This window comes from Malus domestica, chromosome 09, assembly GCF_042453785.1.
Source record: "Malus domestica chromosome 09, GDT2T_hap1".
NCBI classification, from domain to species: domain Eukaryota; kingdom Viridiplantae; phylum Streptophyta; class Magnoliopsida; order Rosales; family Rosaceae; genus Malus; species Malus domestica.
In genome coordinates, this window is record NC_091669.1 from 17,369,544 (window position 1) to 17,389,095 (window position 19,552).

General features: G+C 38.4%; 5 protein-coding genes, 2 non-coding genes and 1 pseudogene across 14 annotated transcripts; 4 read left to right on the forward strand and 4 right to left on the reverse strand.

The window, feature by feature from the left end:
* Window positions 1-274: 274 nt before the first annotated feature.
* LOC103443712 (large ribosomal subunit protein eL28z-like) lies at window positions 275-1,916 on the forward strand. Its single transcript, XM_008382600.4, has 3 exons — window positions 275-585; window positions 683-846; window positions 1,670-1,916. The coding sequence occupies exons 1-3, from the start codon at window positions 438-440 to the stop codon at window positions 1,808-1,810; spliced, it is 453 nt and encodes a 150-aa protein (XP_008380822.1). The 5' UTR covers window positions 275-437; the 3' UTR covers window positions 1,811-1,916.
* Window positions 1,185-1,276, forward strand: LOC114827194 (small nucleolar RNA R24). The gene has a single exon (XR_003776415.2). It is a non-coding gene; the product is annotated as a small nucleolar RNA R24 (small nucleolar RNA).
* LOC114827195 (small nucleolar RNA R24) lies at window positions 1,402-1,499 on the forward strand. Its single transcript, XR_003776416.2, has one exon. It is a non-coding gene; the product is annotated as a small nucleolar RNA R24 (small nucleolar RNA).
* A 276-nt stretch (window positions 1,917-2,192) lies between the features above and the next one.
* Window positions 2,193-4,801, reverse strand: LOC103443711 (GTP-binding protein YPTM2-like). The gene is made up of 8 exons (XM_008382599.4): window positions 4,649-4,801; window positions 3,937-4,009; window positions 3,464-3,511; window positions 3,327-3,374; window positions 3,168-3,239; window positions 2,930-3,085; window positions 2,679-2,782; window positions 2,193-2,558 (listed from the first exon to the last, which is right to left on the reverse strand). Exons 1-8 carry the CDS (start codon window positions 4,660-4,662, stop codon window positions 2,465-2,467), a joined length of 609 nt encoding a protein of 202 aa, XP_008380821.1. The 5' UTR covers window positions 4,663-4,801; the 3' UTR covers window positions 2,193-2,464.
* A 1,612-nt stretch (window positions 4,802-6,413) lies between these two features.
* Window positions 6,414-13,614, reverse strand: LOC103443713 (anoctamin-like protein At1g73020). 7 transcript variants are annotated; one of them, XM_017334076.3, is made up of 17 exons: window positions 13,105-13,614; window positions 10,785-10,961; window positions 10,193-10,262; window positions 9,957-10,072; window positions 9,536-9,662; window positions 9,364-9,464; window positions 9,193-9,284; window positions 8,981-9,085; window positions 8,603-8,866; window positions 8,371-8,503; window positions 8,165-8,278; window positions 8,024-8,091; window positions 7,799-7,929; window positions 7,579-7,661; window positions 7,369-7,476; window positions 6,966-7,124; window positions 6,414-6,848 (listed from the first exon to the last, which is right to left on the reverse strand). In XM_017334076.3, the coding sequence occupies exons 2-17, from the start codon at window positions 10,956-10,958 to the stop codon at window positions 6,720-6,722; spliced, it is 1,974 nt and encodes a 657-aa protein (XP_017189565.3). In that variant the 5' UTR covers window positions 10,959-10,961; window positions 13,105-13,614; the 3' UTR covers window positions 6,414-6,719. The 7 variants fall into 7 exon arrangements, 6 of the variants coding, with proteins under 6 accessions (XP_017189565.3, XP_008380824.3, XP_070661562.1 ...); XM_008382602.4 differs by having other exon boundaries at window positions 13,047-13,187; XM_070805461.1 differs by lacking the exon at window positions 13,105-13,614 and adding an exon at window positions 11,060-11,425.
* A 383-nt stretch (window positions 13,615-13,997) lies between these two features.
* Window positions 13,998-15,183, forward strand: LOC103411631 (ESCRT-related protein CHMP1B). The gene has a single exon (XM_008350260.4). It carries the CDS (start codon window positions 14,396-14,398, stop codon window positions 15,005-15,007), a length of 612 nt encoding a protein of 203 aa, XP_008348482.1. The 5' UTR covers window positions 13,998-14,395; the 3' UTR covers window positions 15,008-15,183.
* A 1,822-nt stretch (window positions 15,184-17,005) lies between these two features.
* Window positions 17,006-17,125, reverse strand: LOC114827183 (5S ribosomal RNA; annotated as a pseudogene).
* Window positions 17,126-17,236: 111 nt separating this feature from the next.
* On the reverse strand, window positions 17,237-19,323 carry LOC103411632 (jacalin-related lectin 19-like). Of its 2 annotated transcripts, none has more exons than XM_008350261.4 (3): window positions 19,213-19,323; window positions 17,839-18,063; window positions 17,237-17,735 (listed from the first exon to the last, which is right to left on the reverse strand). In XM_008350261.4, the coding sequence occupies exons 1-3, from the start codon at window positions 19,231-19,233 to the stop codon at window positions 17,397-17,399; spliced, it is 585 nt and encodes a 194-aa protein (XP_008348483.3). In that variant the 5' UTR covers window positions 19,234-19,323; the 3' UTR covers window positions 17,237-17,396. The 2 variants fall into 2 exon arrangements, with proteins under 2 accessions (XP_008348483.3, XP_008348484.3); XM_008350262.4 differs by lacking the exon at window positions 19,213-19,323 and adding an exon at window positions 18,497-18,637.
* Window positions 19,324-19,552: the final 229 nt, after the last annotated feature.

The window sequence follows — 19,552 nt, forward strand, 5'->3', positions numbered from 1 at the left end:
GGAAACTTAACAGACAGACTAACGGATGTATGAGACTGTTCCAAAATTAACACTTTAGGTATGACTCTGAGATGAAAAAACTTCATGTACTAAATATTGAAAACCACGAAACTTGAGAGTAGTAAACTGAGATTTATCCTATTTAAAAATAATTTTTTGCAAGATATAATACTGGATGAGACTACTTTTAACTCATTCGATTAGAGATACATTACTTGACATGTTAGCCAAGTCTACCCTGAACAACAAACGGGTCAACAAAATCAGAGGATATAATCGTAATAATGAAAAATGAATGATACCCCTCGGGTCCAAAGAATATAATTGAATTAGGGTTTCACCAACAGATATATATGGGGCACATGATAAACCCCCAATTCTCCTCTCTCCTGTAAACCCTAAATCCCAATCTGAGCAGCTGAATCAAAATCTCAGAGATGGCGACGGTTCCAGGGCAACTGATATGGGAGATAGTGAAGAAGAACAACTCTTTTCTTGTGAAGGAGTTCGGGAGGAGCCACGCCGGCGTTCGGTTCACCAAGGAGCCCAACAACCTCCTCAATCTCCACTCCTACAAGCACTCTGGTACATTTCATTGCATCCCAATTCCATTTATTTTCTGTTTGGTTCCCAAGAAAATTTTGGGGTTTTTCATTTTTAATTGAGAAATGGTTTCAATTAGGGTTGGCAAACAAGAAAACCGTGACCATTCAGGGTGTGGGCAAAGATCAATCTGTGCTGCTGGCAACAAGTAAGACCAAGAAGCAGAACAAGCCTGCTGCTCTGCTGCATAAGTCTGTGATGAAGCAGGAGTTCCGCAGGATGGCGAAGGCGGTCGGTAATCAGGTAAATTGAAGTTTCAAAATTTGCCTTGCTGAGTATTTGTTTACTAAGAACTGGATTGCGAGCTTACTATGTAGTGATGAGGCTTAAAATGCTTGAAGGATCATTTCGAATGGATTTTTGGAATGAAATGATATGACTCGTTTATGGAATGAAATGATATGACTCATTACGTTTGCTTCTTAGCATGCATTGTGTTATTGATTAGATCGAATGTGTTTTGTTAAAATCTTATATACATATGTAGGAAAAAAGTCGTATTTCTTTGGGAAAAACCTAAATTGGGTCTTGTTTCAAGGATCCGAGTGATTAAATTATTAAGAAGGTACTTGTAGGTTTATGCTGCAGTGATGAGCCTTGACATGTTAGAGGGATCATTTATGGAATTGTTTCTTCAGTGAAATCCTCTTGTTATGCTTGGCTTATGAGCGTGCATTATCTTTTTAATTCGGTTGGGTTCTCTTCGTTAAGCTTCGTGTATTTTCTAGGAGAAATCCGAAATGGGTTTATCTCTGGGATCTGAATGATTATTTTAGTGAGAAGATACTTGTCGGTTTTTATGCAGTGATGACTGATGAGTCTTAGCATGTAACATGGAACATTTATAATGATTTCTTCTACGAAATATTCTTGTTTCGCTCGTTTTTTTGAGCATGCATAGTGTTTTTTATTATGCATCAGTCTGTCTTTGTTAATCTTGTGTTTGAAGATTCAAGGATCATCATGTGTTGTATTGTAATGATTCGAAGAATCTTTAGTAGCCTTGTCTGGATGTCTCTTTTGTTATTCGTCTCTGTTTTTCATTTTGTGCTCCTCGTCGTTGCAGGTGGCGGATAACCATTACAGGCCGGATCTGAAAAAAGCAGCCCTTGCAAGGTTGAGTGCTGTTCACAAGAGCCTCAAGATTGCCAAGTCTGGTGTCAAGAAGAGGAACAGGCAAGCTGTTAGAGTCTATGGCAGGAAATGAGTAATGGGGGGGGGGGTTACTTTTCATGATTTTGGATTGCTCGGGTCGTCTTTCGAAGCTCAGTTGTATTTGGATTTTGAGATTATATTCAGTTTGTTTTGCATAATTTTCGTGGATATCAAAATTATGAGTTTCTTGGGAGCAGCCTCTCCATAAATGGGGGTAAGGCTAGCCGACATTCACCTCTCCCAGACCCTGCGTAAAGCGGGAGCCTTGTGCACTGGGTACGACCTTTTTTTTTTTTTTTTTATCAAAATTATGAGTTTGCTGGATAATTTTTTTTCAACTAAATGGAAAGGGATTACAAGATTAATTTTCATATTTTGCAAGCACCCCCCCCCCTATATTATGCATAAACACAACTAGTTTTTTTCTGGAAAAATTGTATCCAATCAAATGAATATATAGATAAACATAAAGTGATCTGTGATAATATGACATTACAATGAACTGCGTCGTTGACGAAATTATTCGAATAATTTCTTGAATTTCTAAACGAACGGATGAAGGCGGAACCAAGTATCACGAACATCAGCTGTACATATTATAAGTTGGCTTGGCTTGCTAAAGGTTCCAATGCACAAACCGCATGTTCTGCAAATCTTTGCGGAACTTCCCACCACCATCAAGAACATACTCGTCCTCGACGACAAATCAGGATGAGCAGCAGGTGGTCTTTTGGGTGACCGGCTGTCCACGCATGTGCACGGTGGATGGTTTGTTGGCACTCATTGGTTGCGTAGCTATCCTGCAAGCCGAAAGGAAAAGGAAATGTTACGGATACTGAATTAAAATGCAGATGTTTCGCTACCAGTCGGAAGTTCTCAGGTTTAATGTATATGAAAAGGTAACATAGAGATGAACTCACCTGTTCTTTATCTCTGCAACCATAGTCATGAATGCCTGCTCTACGTTGGTCGAATTTTTGGCGCTCGTTTCCAAGAATGGAATACCTAGCTCATCGGCAAATGCCTTTAAAACCAGGGGGCGGAGGAGAGAAGAATTTCAACAACAGAGAGTTAGAAGAGAATTGAAGTTGATCAGCGATGCACCGATGCATGCTTATATAACTCACGACGACATGACATCAATGGAAGATTAATTAGTAACTCAAATAACCTTGCTAGCTTCAGAAGAGACCACTTTCTTGTCAGCCAAGTCACTTTTGTTTCCAACCAAGAGCTTGTTCACATTTCCAACTGCAAATTTATTAATTTCTTGCAGCCAGGTCTTGACGTTGTTGAAGCTTTCTTGGTCCGTGACATCATAGACAAGCTAGCAACAGGAGAATCCTATGAAAAGATTGCAGAACCAAAAATCTACTTTACGGGATAGAAAGAGGTGAATCAACGCTTACAATAATGCCATGGGCACCACGGTAGTAGCTACTTGTAATTGTTCTGAAACGTTCTTGACCAGCAGTGTCCCACTACGCAGAAGAAATGGAGATTTCATATTTTCCGGTAATGAACTTTTGATTTCAATCCAATCCGGCGTTAATGATAAATATACTTACGATTTGAAGTTTGACAACCTTCCCGTCCTGCTCCACCGTTCGAATTTTCTAAACAGAGGAAATAAAGAGATGAAATCACTGCCATGACATCAAAATAACCAGACATCAGAAATGTTATATTATGTGACTTTACTTACAAAGTCAACACCAATGGTACTTATGTAGCTGTCAATGTAAGAATCATCCTACACAAGTGAGAGTAGAATCGTCAATAAATCTTCAACGAAGCTCACACCCGATTTAGATTGCATTATGCAGAAGCAGAAAAAGGCTTTCTTGTGGTCATCAGAAAGTTGTAACAGAAGGCCGAAAGGGTCAGACATCCCGACTTTAACAATATGGCTAAGGTGTAAACATGAAGTCTATAGCTCAAGAAACTTAGATGACTAGCGTACGTGTCACGTGTAACACATTATGATTAAACTTTGGGAACAAATGCAGCACATGATAAGTGAGGTGGTACCGGTGCACCTTGGCTAATGGTGGCGAGCGAAATAGCAAACAGAATACATATATAAAGAGAAGAATTTTATACGCATGTGTGGTAGAAGGGTGGCAAATATATCTTAAGGAAAACACCACCCTAAGTACAACGTTGTTAAACTTTTACCGCAAATCTCAGTAGAAGGCATGACTTGCCAACGCCGGAATCTCCAATGAGCAAAAGTTTGAAAAGATAGTCACTGCAAAATGGGGGAAGATAACTAATTAGAGCCTCGAACTTTTTGCTTCAGCAATTAAGCAAATAACTAAAAAAAAAAAAATCAAAAAATCATCAAATCCTAATAGCAAAAACCTAGTTTGTCACAAATAATGCCACCCTGCATATCTGATTCATATTTCTTCAGCGCCTTTCGTTCAAACAAAACTATTTATACGCGTCGCAACCAGCAGATATGAATTCCATTGCAGCATATATCATCCAAAACTAAGTAATACACCAATCCACAACAGAAAGAAACATGATTTCATAAGATCATTAGCAAGTCCTTGGATCTAATATCAAAAGACTAAAAAAGAGGATCCCCAAAAGTTGGAACAGATAATTTCCAACCAAAATGGCAAATCGAGAGCCAACCCACATACCCAAAAGTTAAGAACAAAATAACCCATCATTGATAAACAAAAATAATTAATTTTTTTTCTTCTGGGTTTGACCAAAATCCAAATCCAATCGAATGAACAGGGTTAACATTTACCAGATATCAATCACACAGAAGAATTTTGAGCTATAACAAAAACGTGATAACATGTAGACATGCATGCAATTGGTAATGAGAGAGAGAGAGAGAGAGAGAGAGAGAGAGAGAGAGATTACGTACTATTCAGGAATCATGACTGGGTTGATCGACGAGGAAGATTGAGAAATGAAGCGTAGAAATATTCAACTGGGTCTAAACTTACGTAATTGGGAATGTTAAGGGAGGGAGGGAGAAAAGGAGAAGGAGAAGGAGAAGGAGAAGACTTTGCTGTGTGTTTATAAATATATGGGTGGACGGTGCGTCACATTGAAAGGTTCGTACTGCTTCCTACTCAGCCGCCAGCTTGGAATCTGACCCCACATACAATTTCCTTTTTTTTTGTTTTTGTTTGTGTGTCGGAATTTGAGACTACCATACATAGCAAAGGTATGCCTCCACGGTGATATCCCGCACCGATGATATGACGCTAAGTAGAGGGAAACTTGCACGTGTTGTTGTACCATCACCACAACCAAATTTTCGTTGCACCTATAATATGGCCACATGGTATTACTGTTAAACTTAAAATATAACATGTTGATACGTTTTTTTTATTAATGTAGCAATTAAATCGTTCAATTTTATTATAACATTTGAAATAGTACAATCACATTCTTAAAGATACATGCGAATCTAGGTATAAAAGATGCAGGAGCACGTAAAGCTCTCAGAACGTATGCAGGAAAACCTTATTTCTTTCTTTATTATTCATTTTTTTGGGTGAAACGATCTAGACAAACTTGGTGAGCAAGTATTGTACGACTTATTCATTTCAAAAAACTGCTGAAATCCAATCGTGCAGAGAAACAATAACACGTTCTCTATCCAATACACACTTCTGTAAAAACTCAAACTCAAAATCATATTTTATGGTCAGTGGTTTAGTTGGGTAATAATATATTAACTAATGAATCTTTTAAACACGTGCAATTTACCTACCTCGTCTCACATGAAGCACAAGTTGTGCATGGGAAGTTTAAGCCAACATATTCATCTTTTAACCATTTCTTTCCTTCTTTTAAAAAGGGGATAGATGGTGTGCACGTCAGTTCATTATTTCGGAAGTCGGGAAGGTTTACAGATGTATTTCAATTTCTTCCTGGTCACAATCGTTATGTTCCTGGCTGCCAGCGTGTGATTCACTATTGCTAGGAGTCGAATTCAGGATGTGCCTTGTGGAATATGGACCTAGATCCCTTTGTGGTTCCGCTTCTTTTAACCATTTAACTTTATTTGACTATTATCAAATGGAATATTGAAAAGGTCGTAGTCAATGAAGTACCCACACGGATTAAAGAGAATACAAATGTTGATTACTTGCCTTAATACAATTCTCTAACCCCTATAATTGCAACATTTTCAACCACTCATTTCTCAGCCAACAAAACCCGGACGCCATGTCTGTCAAGAAGAGTCTCTCTCTCAACCACGGCGGAGCCGGGAAGGAGGGAGCAGTTACAAAGAAGACAAGGAAGACTTTGTCTCTAAACAATGGTGAAGCCGGGAAGAGCAGCGGAGATGTGGTTGCAGCAAAGCGGACACGCTTCGATCGTTGTTTTTCTTTCATGGAGGTTTCTACAGAACCGGGAAAATCACTTAAAGAAATGGATTCCGAGAAGTTGAAGTCAGGGATCAAGAGGTGGGCTAAGGCTGTTGTTGCATACGCCCGGCAAGTGAGCGACCGCTTCGGAAGCTCTCGCAGCGGAAGCTCTCGTGGCGAATCAAAAGCCTAATTGAATTGTCCGAAGTATATTACTCTGTTTCAAGCGAGTTCAATCGATGCTTTACATCATTGTACATAGGAGTTTCAGAAAAAGGGTAGGACCGATCGATGCACGACATGAACTTGTATGTAAGTACTTGAATTTTCACTCAAAATAATAACAAAATTGCTTCACATTTCTGCTATATCTGTTAATGTGAATTTAAGCAATCCAGGGAAAAGAAATACTAACCAATACTATACATCTACCTACAAAACAATTTCAGTCCACCACCATGAGAACAAACAAATGCTAAAACCGAAATTTCGGTGCCATTTCGGCATCAACTCTGTTAAAGCTCAAGTCTTTAACCGCATTCTGGAAACAATTCCGTCTTACTTTCTAGCTAATGAGAATAAGGCATCTACAAAACCCTTGACTCTCTAACCTCATTGTGACTTCTTAACATCACCAAATGTCGTCCTCGCTCCAGATATATTCTTCAAGAGCTGTTTAGAGCACATGTTCTCAGCATTTGTTGCGTTTTTCACACGGTTGGCTTCTACCCAAGCGGGTTCCTGCAAGAAAAACCAGTTTAATGTTTATTTGATGATTTGACCTTCCTTAATAACCATTAGTAAGTATAGTTACAAGGAAATATGCAACTGTGTTAAGAAAGGTGAGAAGGAAATCACCTCGGGAACAAAGCGGGAGAAACCAAATTTGATCAACAAGAGGACATGTTCCATAACCAATATTGCAGCCAGGCCAGGCTCTATCTTCCATTTGCCCTCTTCATCATATAACCATACCAGCAGTGCACAGTTGGTGCATATAGACATAACTATGAGAAACTACAAATTGCTGACAACCACACATTAGAATGATGACGATAAACGAGCAAATAGAAAAACCAGTAAGAATGTCTTCTACCATCCAATTCTCCAGCAAGTGTTTATAATTACAGCTAATCAGAAAGAAAATCTAATACAGATCCCAACAAACATTTCTCTCTACCTATCAATGAAGACTCAATAATACGAAATTTGTATTTCCTTCACAGGACAGAATATATAGATAAACACGAACCATAAGTACCTGAAATATGTTCAGCCAAGCTCCAATTGTTGTGGAAAATCGAGGAGTTGGTCTTCTCAACATGGCAAGAAGCTTCAACGCATCAGCCCTAATTTCAGTGATATTGTTCTGTGAAAAATGAACAACCACAACAATTAACATTAATTAACAAAATACTACTACCAGCAATATAAAACTTAAACGAATGAACAACCACAAAGCAAAATATACCAAAGTTGCGAAGGCAAAAGCAAGGGGGAATGCACAAGCAAACATCATGATCATTCCAAACTGCAATGCCACCTCCAGAAAGTCTGCAGGTCCAATCACAGTTTAAATCAGCAGGAAATATAAAAATATAATGTATTCTCATGACTACAAAACAATGAGGAAAATCAAATTATAAAGACACCAGAAAAAAGAATAAAATTGGATACACTTGATATCTTACCATCAAACAGCCCGTCTTCAAGTTCCATACCAATGCTTGCAGAATAAGAAGGCTTCAGGTACTCCTTTTCTACCCTGTAAGCAAACTGGATCTTCCCTATTGATGAACCCCTTTCACGTTTTTTCTTGCTTCTTTACACCAGAATGGCAGAACAGGTTAGGTTCATGTAAACTTAAAACTCCGAACACATAAGGGTCCAAAAGATAATACAAAGTATAGACTTACCGAACTCTATATTTCTTATAACTGTACTTCAAATATGGCAAAATGTTCTCCAACAAGTTTTCCAACACCTACAAAACATTGTCCAATACAAGAAATGAGAAAAGTAGGAAAAAGAAATGAATGAAACATGACATATTTTACCTGAGACACAAGGAGGCGTTGAATCAAGACTTTGCGGAGAGTAGAAAAGTTGCGGTGCAAAAGGGCATGGTAGAAAACTCCTATATACGACTGCATGAAATAAAGACCAAACACCTGCCAAATACAAAAAAGTCCTTGAAGTGTAAAAACTCCTACACAAGAGAGCAAAACAGTAGCGGGGGTGGATCAGTCTCCCCTTAACCCACCTTGTAGACCAAGCTGTCAGCTCTTTTTTCTGTGTTTTCATTATTTTCATATTTAATGAGCTTAACGGAGATCTTGCCACCAATCTGTGTCAAGAACTGAATGGCAAAAAGATAAATGGTAGTCAACCCAACCCTGAAAAGAAAAATATTGCGATAAGTGTCATCTTCATTCAGTAATTATAACATGAAAGTATATGCAATTATACGAATGCAAGAGGACTCAGCATCTTACTTCATAATATCAGATTCAATAACCTCATAAATATGAGCATATGCCAGTTCAAATGGTAACTGAAGGCATATAATACTGAAGATAATGAAAGCATCATTTCGGAATCTCATGAGTCGTCCAAACCACTCAATTCTTTGGAACATTTCTTTTTCTTTTGTTTTGTCGGTCCCCCATTTTTTTGCGAGCTCAACAGATGGTGAGGAACTCCACCCCACACCTTGTCTATACCCCAAGTCAGTTCTAACTGGATAACTAATCTGCCATCTAAACCCACAATCCAGAAAGAGGAGGTAAAGTAAGAAAAAAAGAATATAAGAAGAGTGAAAATGAATAAGAATAGATCTAAGCCACAAGACAATTTCTTGTAAACTAAGTTACCTGGCTAAGAGGGCACTATTTTTACGTTTCCAAAACTGTGAAAACATTATAGCCCATAATATTATGCATACGAAGAAAATGGGAAGCACTAGTAACTGCAATGACCTGCGGAAACATTATGCAAGCACACAGCAGTTTCAATAAGCAAGTTGCACAAATAAAATAAAGTTGACAGCCATCAGGGAAACTGAAAAATGATGTAGCTGACCCACCCAAAATCAAACATGTGCATGATAAGCCCAAATGCAGCTGGAAAAAGCAACCACCTTGTATACATTCCAAGGAAAGCAAAATAGATGGCGATCTACAAGGACAGTAAATTCTTGTTTAATATGTTGGGCAAAATATGGAAAAAGATAATTTTGCTAATGCAACCAGTTCACCTTTGCACCAAAGTATGCATAAATCTCATCTATTGGCTGGTTTGTGAAGTCCCACCAGTGTAGTGCCCACGTGTGAAGGAGCTTCTTCCTTTTTATTTCATCTATCGATAAAAAACCATTTTAATATAATGTTTAACAGATATACAAACTGTTTGAAAACTTGTCAGCATACCATGCAAAGGAAACACTTCTTTGACAATCCTCTCTGACTCCAACTTCTGAAGTAAATACTCCCCGACTTCCCAACAAAATTCTTTATCATCAAATCTTAAAGTTATACTTGACCGGCTCTTGTTAATCTGTAAATTTAAAGTTCAATCCTTGTCAAAGACACAAATTTATGGCTAATTTTGCACACATAAATATAGTTAAATTAGACTTATTCACAGGGTTTCAGTTGCTCTCACAACAAAATTAATCAATTGGAATATCAGAGGCCAACTGGTAGTATCTATTCAACCAAAGAGTAACAATAAAGAATAAGATAAACATGAAGTTGTAAAGTAAAACCGAAGTGGAAGTAGAGACACAAACATCAGAAAGAAAAAATTGCCATTGGAACATTATTGTTTTATTATATGCCATATACTTACAATTCCATATAATAAGTGCCTATAGCAGCGAAAACGCTCACACCAACTGAAGACCGAACCATCAGGCTGCCTCACAAAAGCATCAACCTCCTCCCATTCAAATTGTAAATCCATCCCTGAAACCAAGTCCAGCATATTAAATCTTCAAGTAAAAGAAATCATATCCCGGATGTCATACTTAATAGATAAGAAGCTTTGAATTTTGAAAGCCAACTTGAACAGAACTGGATCATTACCGATAGCAGTCCGCTTTTTAATCTGCAACTCAGCTGCAGCCCTCCCCAGCGTCTCCAAAGGTGCTGCCAGCTGAAACAAAGAAGGCTAAGCTCTAGAAAGCCAAACTCAAGAAAGAGTATAAACAAAACACAGCCCAATTGTATGTACCATTTTCATTCAGCAAACAACCAAACGAGACACGAATAATGCTGGGTTATCATAAACTGGCAAGAAAAGTTCTGATTTACAATTCAGAATCTAAAAAATTATCAGCAAAAGGAACCCTCTTTTTTTTCACGGTCAGATTAGCAAAAGGCCCCGAAATTTATTCCTTTTTAAGAAATATGATTCTTTCAGTAATAAAGTAACTAACTTTCCTTTCCTATTAAGCAATATCATAAAACTATTTACAGAATCTGCTGTCGAGAGCCAATTGCATACAAGTCAATTCCTAAAAACCCAAATAAAAATCATTGTCGGAGTATATAAGAACAAAGGAATATCGCTCTCATTTGCACCAAAGTTCGAATTTAACAGAGATTAATTAGAATATCGCTCCAACAAAAATGATAACAAATTGAAAGAAAACAAGCAAATGTAGAAAAAGCAGACCTTGATGAACTCATCCACAACGCCGTGCACTCTCTCAACAACCAAACCCAAATTCCTGAACTCCTCCACCAAAACCTCCACACAATCAGAAGTTTTATCTTCCTCTTTCACATTTCGCTTCGGAACCACCACCCCAATCTCGAAAACAGTTTGTTCCTCCTCGAAGACGTTCATCTCCTGCCCACCACCAAACAACTTCACCATCTCAGAGAAAAGCCAAATGGGTCTCAAATTTCAAGATCAAAACAGTGCCCAAATCACCAAAAGACGCGAACTTTGCAGAAACCGGCTTAAATGGCGAAGTGGACAATTGCATTTGGAAAAAGTTCGAGCTATTCGGATCCCAAAGACACAAATTTTCTGACGAAACGGGTCGAATTGCGAAACGGGTCGTTAGTTTTAGGCAAATGTCGGGTTCTGTGTGCTCAGATCAAACATAAAAGTTCAAATGGGAGTCCAATTGGATTGGAATGCTGCAATGTGGGTTTCCAGAGAGAGAGAGAGAGTGAGAGAGAGAGAGAGGGGAATGGAGGACTACAGGTGGCTGAGCAGTTGGGCATTCGGGGCGAGGAGTTGGGGAGGGAGAGACACATAGGATGGTGAGGAAGGGGGAGGACACGTGGGTTCTGACATTTGGCGGTTTCTTTTGTTTTTGCGCTTTCCAGATTGGAATGGAAATTGGGAAAGGAAAGACAAACGGTCCGACTTCCCATGTATAACCTCGGGTCTTTGCCCTTTGACTAACTATTTTATGAATATTTAATTTTATTTATTTTTAGTTTTAAATAATATCACGCAAATCGTTTCTCCGGTCTTTACCCTTTGACTAACTATTTTAGGAATATTTAATTTAATTTATTTTTAATTTTAAAAAATATCACGTAAATTGTTTAACGTGATTAACGTGTTTATTTTATATTGTTGATACGTTATATAATTTATAAATTTAATTTAAAAAATTAATATGTTTAACATTATTCTCAAATGTCAAAAGCCTAACATTATTCTTTAATTTTTAAACATTTCAAATTTCAAATTTTAAATTTCAAGTTTCAAACTTTAGTATGCACAATACATAACAGTTTCAAACTTCAGTATGCTTACTAAAGTCCGTGAACTTTAGCTAATAGGAAGTACATAAGATGTTTTTAATTTTTGGGTGTCGATCCAATACTTCGTGAATTTAAATGCAGAGTTAAAATGAAAGTGATAAAAGAAAGGTACGCTAAGGAGATTCTATATTATCTATCACCTCATGTTTAATTTTATGTTGCATTAATTAAACATAACGTGTTAATTTAAATTTTTCTCAAACTTTGATGATATTTTATTATTCTAAGTAATATTAGAGATAATAAATTTGTAGATAAAATTTTGTACACTAAATGACATAGAAGTTGATTATTAGATTATTATTTAAGCATTGATGAACATGCTCATTTTCTAATAGTGACGCATCCTTTAATTTGCAAATTGTATCTACAAATTTAGTTTATCTAGCATTACTCTATTATTCTTCCCTTTATTTCTAACAAAAAGGATGGCAATCTAGTATCATAAGAAAACATGACAATCTAGAGTTCCACATTTGTCCTCTAAATTTTTTATTTGTTCGAGCAATCTTGACTCTCTTGAGCTTTCAAAATGTTCTAATCTTCACTTATATGATACAAATAGATGATAAGTGTAGCACTGCCCTATCACTTATTCAATTATATTTTTTGGAAAATAGTCGAATGTTAAAATGTCGAGAGCCATTTTTGGGGTAGTGTAATCACATATTGCATTGTTTCTCTCCATACGTATTGGTGCGAGAGAAATGCTAAAAAGACTCTTAAAGTTAGATTCTTTATAGAACTTCTATAACATCACAATTTATCACAATTTCAGTGTAAACATTGTAAAGTATTGTGTAAAAAAATATGAGGTGACAAAGAATTTATAAAGAGCGTTAATTTTGAAACAGTTTCCTTAACATTTTTCTTGTTGCATTGGACAAATACAAAAGGTGAGTACTCAATAGTGAGTATCCAAGTTGATACAATTAGTAATATGTCTAGTATTTTTTAAAATAATAAAACATGTGTCATCTTGAGTATCTTAACACTTATTTTTAACATTCACGTATCTTTATTAATTTTCTTTAATTTATATTATCTGACAATTGAAATTAAGAAAGATGTGAAAAGTAAAAAAATGAGTGTGTGAAAAGTAGAAAATCAAACTAATATAAATAATATTTGAGCAAAAAAATAAACTTACAGGAACTTATTTGGACGGCCTTGGAACTAGAAATCTTCAAGTTGGTAAGTAATCTAACCTAAAAAATGAGGGTGCATCAATGTGGTGTATGCTAAACTCTTTCGACGATCAAATCAGTGATTGGAATTGAACTAAATCGTTCCTTGGATAGTTGGGTTGCCACTGGCGTAGATTCCAAATTATTGCAGAAGTTCGTCTGATTGCCTCCTCCTCCGTTGAATGAAGCTGGGTTCCCCGTTCTGCAAATCAAGTTGCTCACATGGCAGCTACTTTGACCGATTCGAGGGTGTGCAATCTCTCTTGGCCAGCTACGCCTCCTCCCTCACTGGTCTTGGTTCTCTCTCGCGACGAGCTCCCATGCCCCCTGTAGGCTTTACTTTGGCGGAGGTCTGACAGCTAAGTTCTATCAGCCTCCCCTTGGTTTGGTCACCACTAGGGTGCTTGAAGTGTGTGTTTGTTTTTAGGTAGGGTTTCATGTCTCCTAGTTTGTATCGGCATCACTGTTCTTTGTAGTTGGCGCGTTCACTTGGGTTTTTCCGGACCTTCTTGTCTTTGTTGTGCCTGTTTTGGGCTTGAAGATCCTTCTGGTCGACTAATGATTGTAAACTCCTTGTTACTAATCGCTCATGAGAGAAATGAACCATACTTTTTTTTATACAATGGTATATTATATGCAATCGAACTCGTTATCAAATTTGTTTTATCAAGAAAGAAATACACACATAGGCCAAAGCGTCAACAACAAAATTCGCCATTGTGAAGATATGGTTCAAACTAATGGTTTGAAAATTTGAGGCAAAACCCTTGATATCACTAACAATTTGGTTAAGATGCCAAGAAGGCTTCCACTCACCTCGAGCCAACTGGATCACTAGCCTGGAGTTGCCCTTCCACCATTAAATTTTGAATACCCTTTCTGCTAGCAAGCATCAATCCTTCCACTTAGGCAGTAGATTTCGCAACAAAGATAGTGACACCATCCAAGTTTAACTTCCCCGCTTCAATTTTCTCAAAACAAAAAATCCTTGATATGCTATCAGCGAAACTCAAACATAAACCTATTACTCATAAGTTACGAAAAATATCACTAAATTGTGATATGTTAACCATAAATTTCAAATTTTGTGAAAACATAATTCCAAGCGAAGCCCAAAATATCGCACATAAGGGCCCAAAAAAGCAAGCTAGGAAACGTCGGCCTCGCCCTCTACCGACTTCTCCGAGACACGGAAGCGAAACGCGTGTATCGAAGTCCAAAAACGCACAAAAGCTCGGATCTTTCTTCCTCCGATCAGAAAACCAAAACCCTAGAAAATTAAATTCCCCAAAAAAAATCCCCAAATTCCGCCATGGGAAACACCGAGAAGCTGATGAACCAGATCATGGAGCTCAAATTCACCTCCAAGTCGCTCCAGCGCCAGTCCAGGAAGTGCGAGAAGGAGGAGAAAGCCGAGAAGCTCAAGATCAAGAAGGCAATGGAGAAGGGAAACGTCGACGGCGCCCGGATCTACGCCGAGAACGCGATCCGGAAGCGCACTGAGCAGATGAACTACCTCCGCCTCGCCTCGCGGCTCGACGCCGTGGTGGCGCGGCTTGATACCCAGGCCAAGATGTTCACCATCAACAAGTCAATGGGCAATATCGTCAAATCGCTCGAGTCGTCGCTGGCCACTGGAAACCTCCAGAAGATGTCGGAGACCATGGACTCGTTCGAGAAGCAGTTTGTGAACATGGAGGTCCAGGCCGAGTTCATGGAGACCGCCATGGCTGGCTCCACCTCGCTTTCGACACCGGAAGGTGAGGTCAATAGCTTGATGCAACAGGTTGCGGATGACTATGGGCTTGAGGTGTCTGTCGGCCTGCCTCAGGCAGCTGCACATGCCGTGCCTGCCAAGGAAACCGAGAAGGTCGATGAGGACGACCTCTCCAGGAGGCTTGCGGAGCTCAAGGCTAGAGGTTAAATTAGGAAAGCGGTCAGCTTGCATTGCGAATTCGATATATATGATATGCTATGTGTTTGTAGTGATTGCCAATTATGAGTTATGACTCATGTTGGAACAATTTATAACTTGATATTTGTGTATATTTGACAAATTTGAATTCGCTATGATATATGACTACGTGGGCTTTCGTTGCATTCGAGTCACATTGTTTGCATTTATTTTGTTTTGTATGTATAATAGATATATGCATGTGTGCCTGTCGTTATTGGGGAAAGAGCTTGTAACTTTTCTTGATTGAGTGGATTTGACCGATTGGGACTGGTTGGATATTGCTGCTTTTGCTGTTTCGCTCTGAGATGAACACCATTTGGTTGTGAGTGCTATTTGGAATGTGAAATATGAATACATTTGTGTATGGACATAACTATTTCGACACAGGATTAGTGATTGTTGTACATGGGCGCCAGTGTTTTTAGGTGTGCATGGTGATTTCTGTTGATTGGAATTAGGATTAATATTTCTGTGAAGTATAGGTATGTTAGTTGGCTGAATTTTCTTTTAATGTTCTTATGCGCGCTTCACGCTTTTTGAGCAAGGATGTGATTTGATGTCTGTGTGCTCTATTTGTGAGTGGGGTTTTTGCATCTGATCTTGAACTTTGAATGGCTTGATTAGGGCTTGTAAAAAGCTTCTGTGTAATTGTGCGTTACGGTCAGAGAAATTTCTGTTGTTTCATATATGTATTTGATGCCTTGAAAATTTTCTTTCCTTTTATTTTGAAGCCACCTATCTTACTTTATGGCATGCATATGAGGTGCAACATGTGCTGTTAAGTTTCAAGACAATATACCTGCTGAAAAAAGAAGTTTCAAGACAATGTTGGTGAATTGTATGGTAATTAATAATGTTTCAAAACAGTGTTTTCATACAACTCTGTGCCTCTTGTCTTTGGATGCTGATGTCTTGCAATAATTTTTCTGAGTGCACCTTTTTTTGTTTTGTGTATGTGCATGAAACTGTTGTATGGTGTGCTGCTAATTGCAGACAACGTGTCTCTTTGATAATTGCTTCATTTTCAAGCATTTGGTACTTATTTTTTTGGGTAGAAAACATGGGAGTTATGCTATTCAAGTTCTTATTAGCAGTACTCTTGCTGATCTTATGTACCATTTTGAGAATGGTTAAGCAATTTTTCACGTTGATGCCAACATGCTGTTAGAATAAGTAATAGTCATGGCTATATAACTGGTTTGTTGTCGGATCAGTGTTTTACAACGATAACTTGAAATGAGATCCGGATGTTCTCATCGAGTGTACTGAATGGCTAATTCTGTTTTTGTTTTATTGCTTCACATAGTCTGTGGTTTATGATTAAAAGATGTTATGAATGCTTGCGTTCCAGTAAAGAAAAGCAATTTTCAGCAATCTGTGTGTTTTATTTAGGTCCATTTTCTAAACCGGAGTCAGTCATAAACTTCTTGTAATCTTTATGTAGTTGATAAAGAATGTGAGTCATATGATTTCTTTGATCACGGTTTACAGCTAAATATCTGATGGATTTTTAAACCTCACTTGTTAGAATAATATTTGTTAGGCAGCCAACATGCGACACATATTGTATGAACTTGGCATTTTAGTACTTGCAGAAGTTATTTAAATAAATCACAAGAATATAGTGATTTCTTGCGTTTATTTTCTGTGATTGCGGTGGTTCATGTGCTGTCGGGGTTTTGAGATTATGGAATTTGGAATATCGTTACCTTGTTAAATGTTATTGTTAGAACACTACTTGCTATGATGATCATGAATTGAATTGAATGAAGTTTTGTAAAGGCTGATAGGACTTGGGTCTGTTTAGTAGTGCATCTAACTAAAAGTGTTTGTAACAATGTTTGGTCGAGAAAGTTAAAACGCTTGCTTTTACAGATGCACTTCAAGTTCTTTTCAGAAAGCACTTGGATTGGATACAACACAACACAACAAAGCCTTTTCCCACTAGGTGGGGTCGGCTGTGGGGGGATGTAACACGAGGACTTCTCAGACGGTCACCCATTCTAGTACCTACTCTCGTCCAAACTCACTTAACTTCGGAGTTTGGATGGGATCCGGTGCATGTGAGTTGGTATGATCGTATGTAAGGAAAGCACTTGGATTGAATACTCACTAAAAATTTCCAGTATGTTTTTGCTTCTAGTAAAAGCGCTTGAGATCAGAAGTGTATTTTGGGAAACGTTTTCAAGGGAGACCTTAAAAGTGAAGCATGTTTTCATATCGTTGTACAGAAAACACATTACAGGTTATTTGGATAGCATAAGTATACATCAAAACAAGCACAAGCAGAAACACACTAGCTTATGCATTCAAAATCCTTTAGCTATGAATTATATATATTTCAACTTGAAGCAGTCTAGTCGTTGCAGTTTATCTGGGCTCCGCAGGTAACCGAGCACCCGAGCCTTCTGAAACTCTTCTGAACTCTGACAGAGAGTCTTGCTGGGGCAGGGGATACATGAAATCCAATGGCATCTATGTATAAACCATCTCTTCCCTTCAAGCCAACAATTTTGCCTCCATCCAGAGTGTAAGTAAACGGTGTGCCTTGATCCCTTCCAAATGGTCCGAATGTTCTTCGATTGCTCTGAAATTTAAGCGAACGGATGATAGGGGAATAGATGCCGGCATCCACCATCGTACAATAGTGCCCGGTCACACTGACTATGTACTCATCGGGGTACAGCAGCTTTATCTGCAAGGCATGAAAAAGATAAGGTATGAATGAGGTCTTAAGTTCAAATCTCCAAGACAGTAGTTGTTGAAATAAAATGAAAACTAGGAGCTACGAAGCAGACCTCCGCGGTTTGAGTGCCTCCGTGACCTCCATGCATTTCAGCTTTGAAGGGCTTGCCGTTTTTATCATACACCACGGTGATGGAGTCGATGCATTCGCCATAAACAAGCGTGATTTCTCTCACGCCATTGTAGATGCCGTCGTCCCAAGGAGTTCCACCATTTCCTCCCCATGGTCCTACTTCCATGATCTTCCTCTTCCCGCCTGCTTGCTCCTTGCCATCTTCCTACATAAAAAGTTAAAAACCAGTTTCCTTGTTTAAACGTACCTTAAATGCTATTTTCTTGTTCAAAGCTTGTGTTGATACACAGTTTTAATAGGTAAATAGAATTGACGATTAAGTGCACAACAACTGAGTAATGGTGGATACAACGTTCCTTTCAACTCATTGTCTCTCGGGTTCAAACTTTTCCCTATTCTGTTGACGTAGATTAGACTAGTAATATCACTTCTAATAAATAAATTAAAAAAAAACAGGAGTAAGGTATGATTTGGGATTGAGGTGATTATAAAAAAAGTTGGTACGAAAAAAAATTAGGAGTTTTTTGTGTTGGGTAAACACTCCAAATCAAATTTTTTTTTTCAAAATTTCGGATGAAAAAAAAGCTAAAAGGTGGAAGAGGCAGCTTAAAAAAAAAAAGACTTATTTTGGAAGCTACCCCAATATTGCCCTCCTTTCTCCTTTCTCATGGCAGCTCCGCGCTGAGCCACCACATCGTCTCGCTGACTTCCTCCATCTACAGCCTCCTCACTCTCAACCCTCCGCCACCTGCGCCCACCACCCCGTCGACACCCCTTTCTCGATTCACTTCCAGGTCCATTTTCCCGAGTCCCTTGTCCCAGCCCAAGTCGAGTTCGAACCCAAGTCGCTATTGGCCGACCCGAGACCGATGTGAGGAATGCGGCGGACTTTTGAGGAGTGCAACGCCGTCCGGGTAGAGATAGAAGGCCTCGGGGTGACGATTGTCGAGCGTGACATGTCAATGGATCACGGGTTCGGAGAAGAGTTGAGCGACTTGATGAAAGGGAAAGGGAAGGAGGCAGCGGTGCCGTCGCGGGTGTTTGTGAAGAGGAGATATATAGGCAGCTCTGAGGAAGTGCTGAAGATTTTGGAGGGGGGTTTGCTGGGTGAGATTCTTGTTAGGTGTCCAAAGAAAAACGCTGGGTCTGTGTGTGAAGGGTGTGGGGAGGCAAGGTTATTACCAAACGCTATCATAGTGTTTTTTTTTAGAAAAGCATTTTTATAAAAAAAAATTATCAAACTTTCTGCTACTTGATTTCACAGTTGCTTATTCTCATAGCATAACAGAAGCAGCTCTTTTTCAAAGCACATCAATATCAAACCAAATGTGGAAAAGAAGAGATTAATGCTTACCTTGGTGTTTAATGGAACCATGATAAACAAAATGATAAACACAGAGATGAAGTAAATGAAGTAAGAAAACAAGGCTTTTTATCGAGAGTGTACACACACACACATATATATGGATGTGATATCCACACATCTTTTTTTACTTTTCCCACACCCTTTTGGTTTTCTGCTGTCGGATCAGATGAATTGAAGAATATTAACGGACAGAAATTAACAAGGGTGTGTGAGAAGTAAAAAGAAGTGTGTGGATAGCATATTCCTATATATATATATATGTGTGTGTGTGTGTGTAAATATACATATATATGTATGGTTGTTGGATAATTGGTGAGTGGTAAGGATG

Coding starts and splice junctions, on each gene's coding strand:
- LOC103443712 (XM_008382600.4), top strand. CDS start 438: ATGGCGACGGTTCCAGGGCAACTGATATGGGAGATAGTGAAGAAGAAC. Junction 586..682: donor CCACTCCTACAAGCACTCTG/GTACATTTCATT, acceptor GGTTTCAATTAG/GGTTGGCAAACAAGAAAACC. Junction 847..1,669: donor CGAAGGCGGTCGGTAATCAG/GTAAATTGAAGT, acceptor TCGTCGTTGCAG/GTGGCGGATAACCATTACAG.
- LOC103443711 (XM_008382599.4), bottom strand. Junction 3,512..3,936: donor GCCTTCTACTGAGATTTGCG/GTAAAAGTTTAA, acceptor TCACTTGTGTAG/GATGATTCTTACATTGACAG. Junction 3,086..3,167: donor GTGGTGCCCATGGCATTATT/GTAAGCGTTGAT, acceptor TCCTGTTGCTAG/CTTGTCTATGATGTCACGGA.
- LOC103443713 (XM_008382601.4), bottom strand. CDS start 10,988: ATGGTGAAGTTGTTTGGTGGTGGGCAGGAGATGAACGTCTTCGAGGAG. Junction 9,285..9,363: donor ATGCATACTTTGGTGCAAAG/GTGAACTGGTTG, acceptor CTGTCCTTGTAG/ATCGCCATCTATTTTGCTTT. Junction 8,504..8,602: donor ATTGAATCTGATATTATGAA/GTAAGATGCTGA, acceptor TTTTCTTTTCAG/GGTTGGGTTGACTACCATTT.
- LOC103411631 (XM_008350260.4), top strand. CDS start 14,396: ATGGGAAACACCGAGAAGCTGATGAACCAGATCATGGAGCTCAAATTC.
- LOC103411632 (XM_008350261.4), bottom strand. CDS start 19,233: ATGGTTCCATTAAACACCAAG. Junction 18,064..19,212: donor TGGTTCCATTAAACACCAAG/GTAAGCATTAAT, acceptor CTTTTTATGTAG/GAAGATGGCAAGGAGCAAGC. Junction 17,736..17,838: donor GAGGCACTCAAACCGCGGAG/GTCTGCTTCGTA, acceptor CATGCCTTGCAG/ATAAAGCTGCTGTACCCCGA.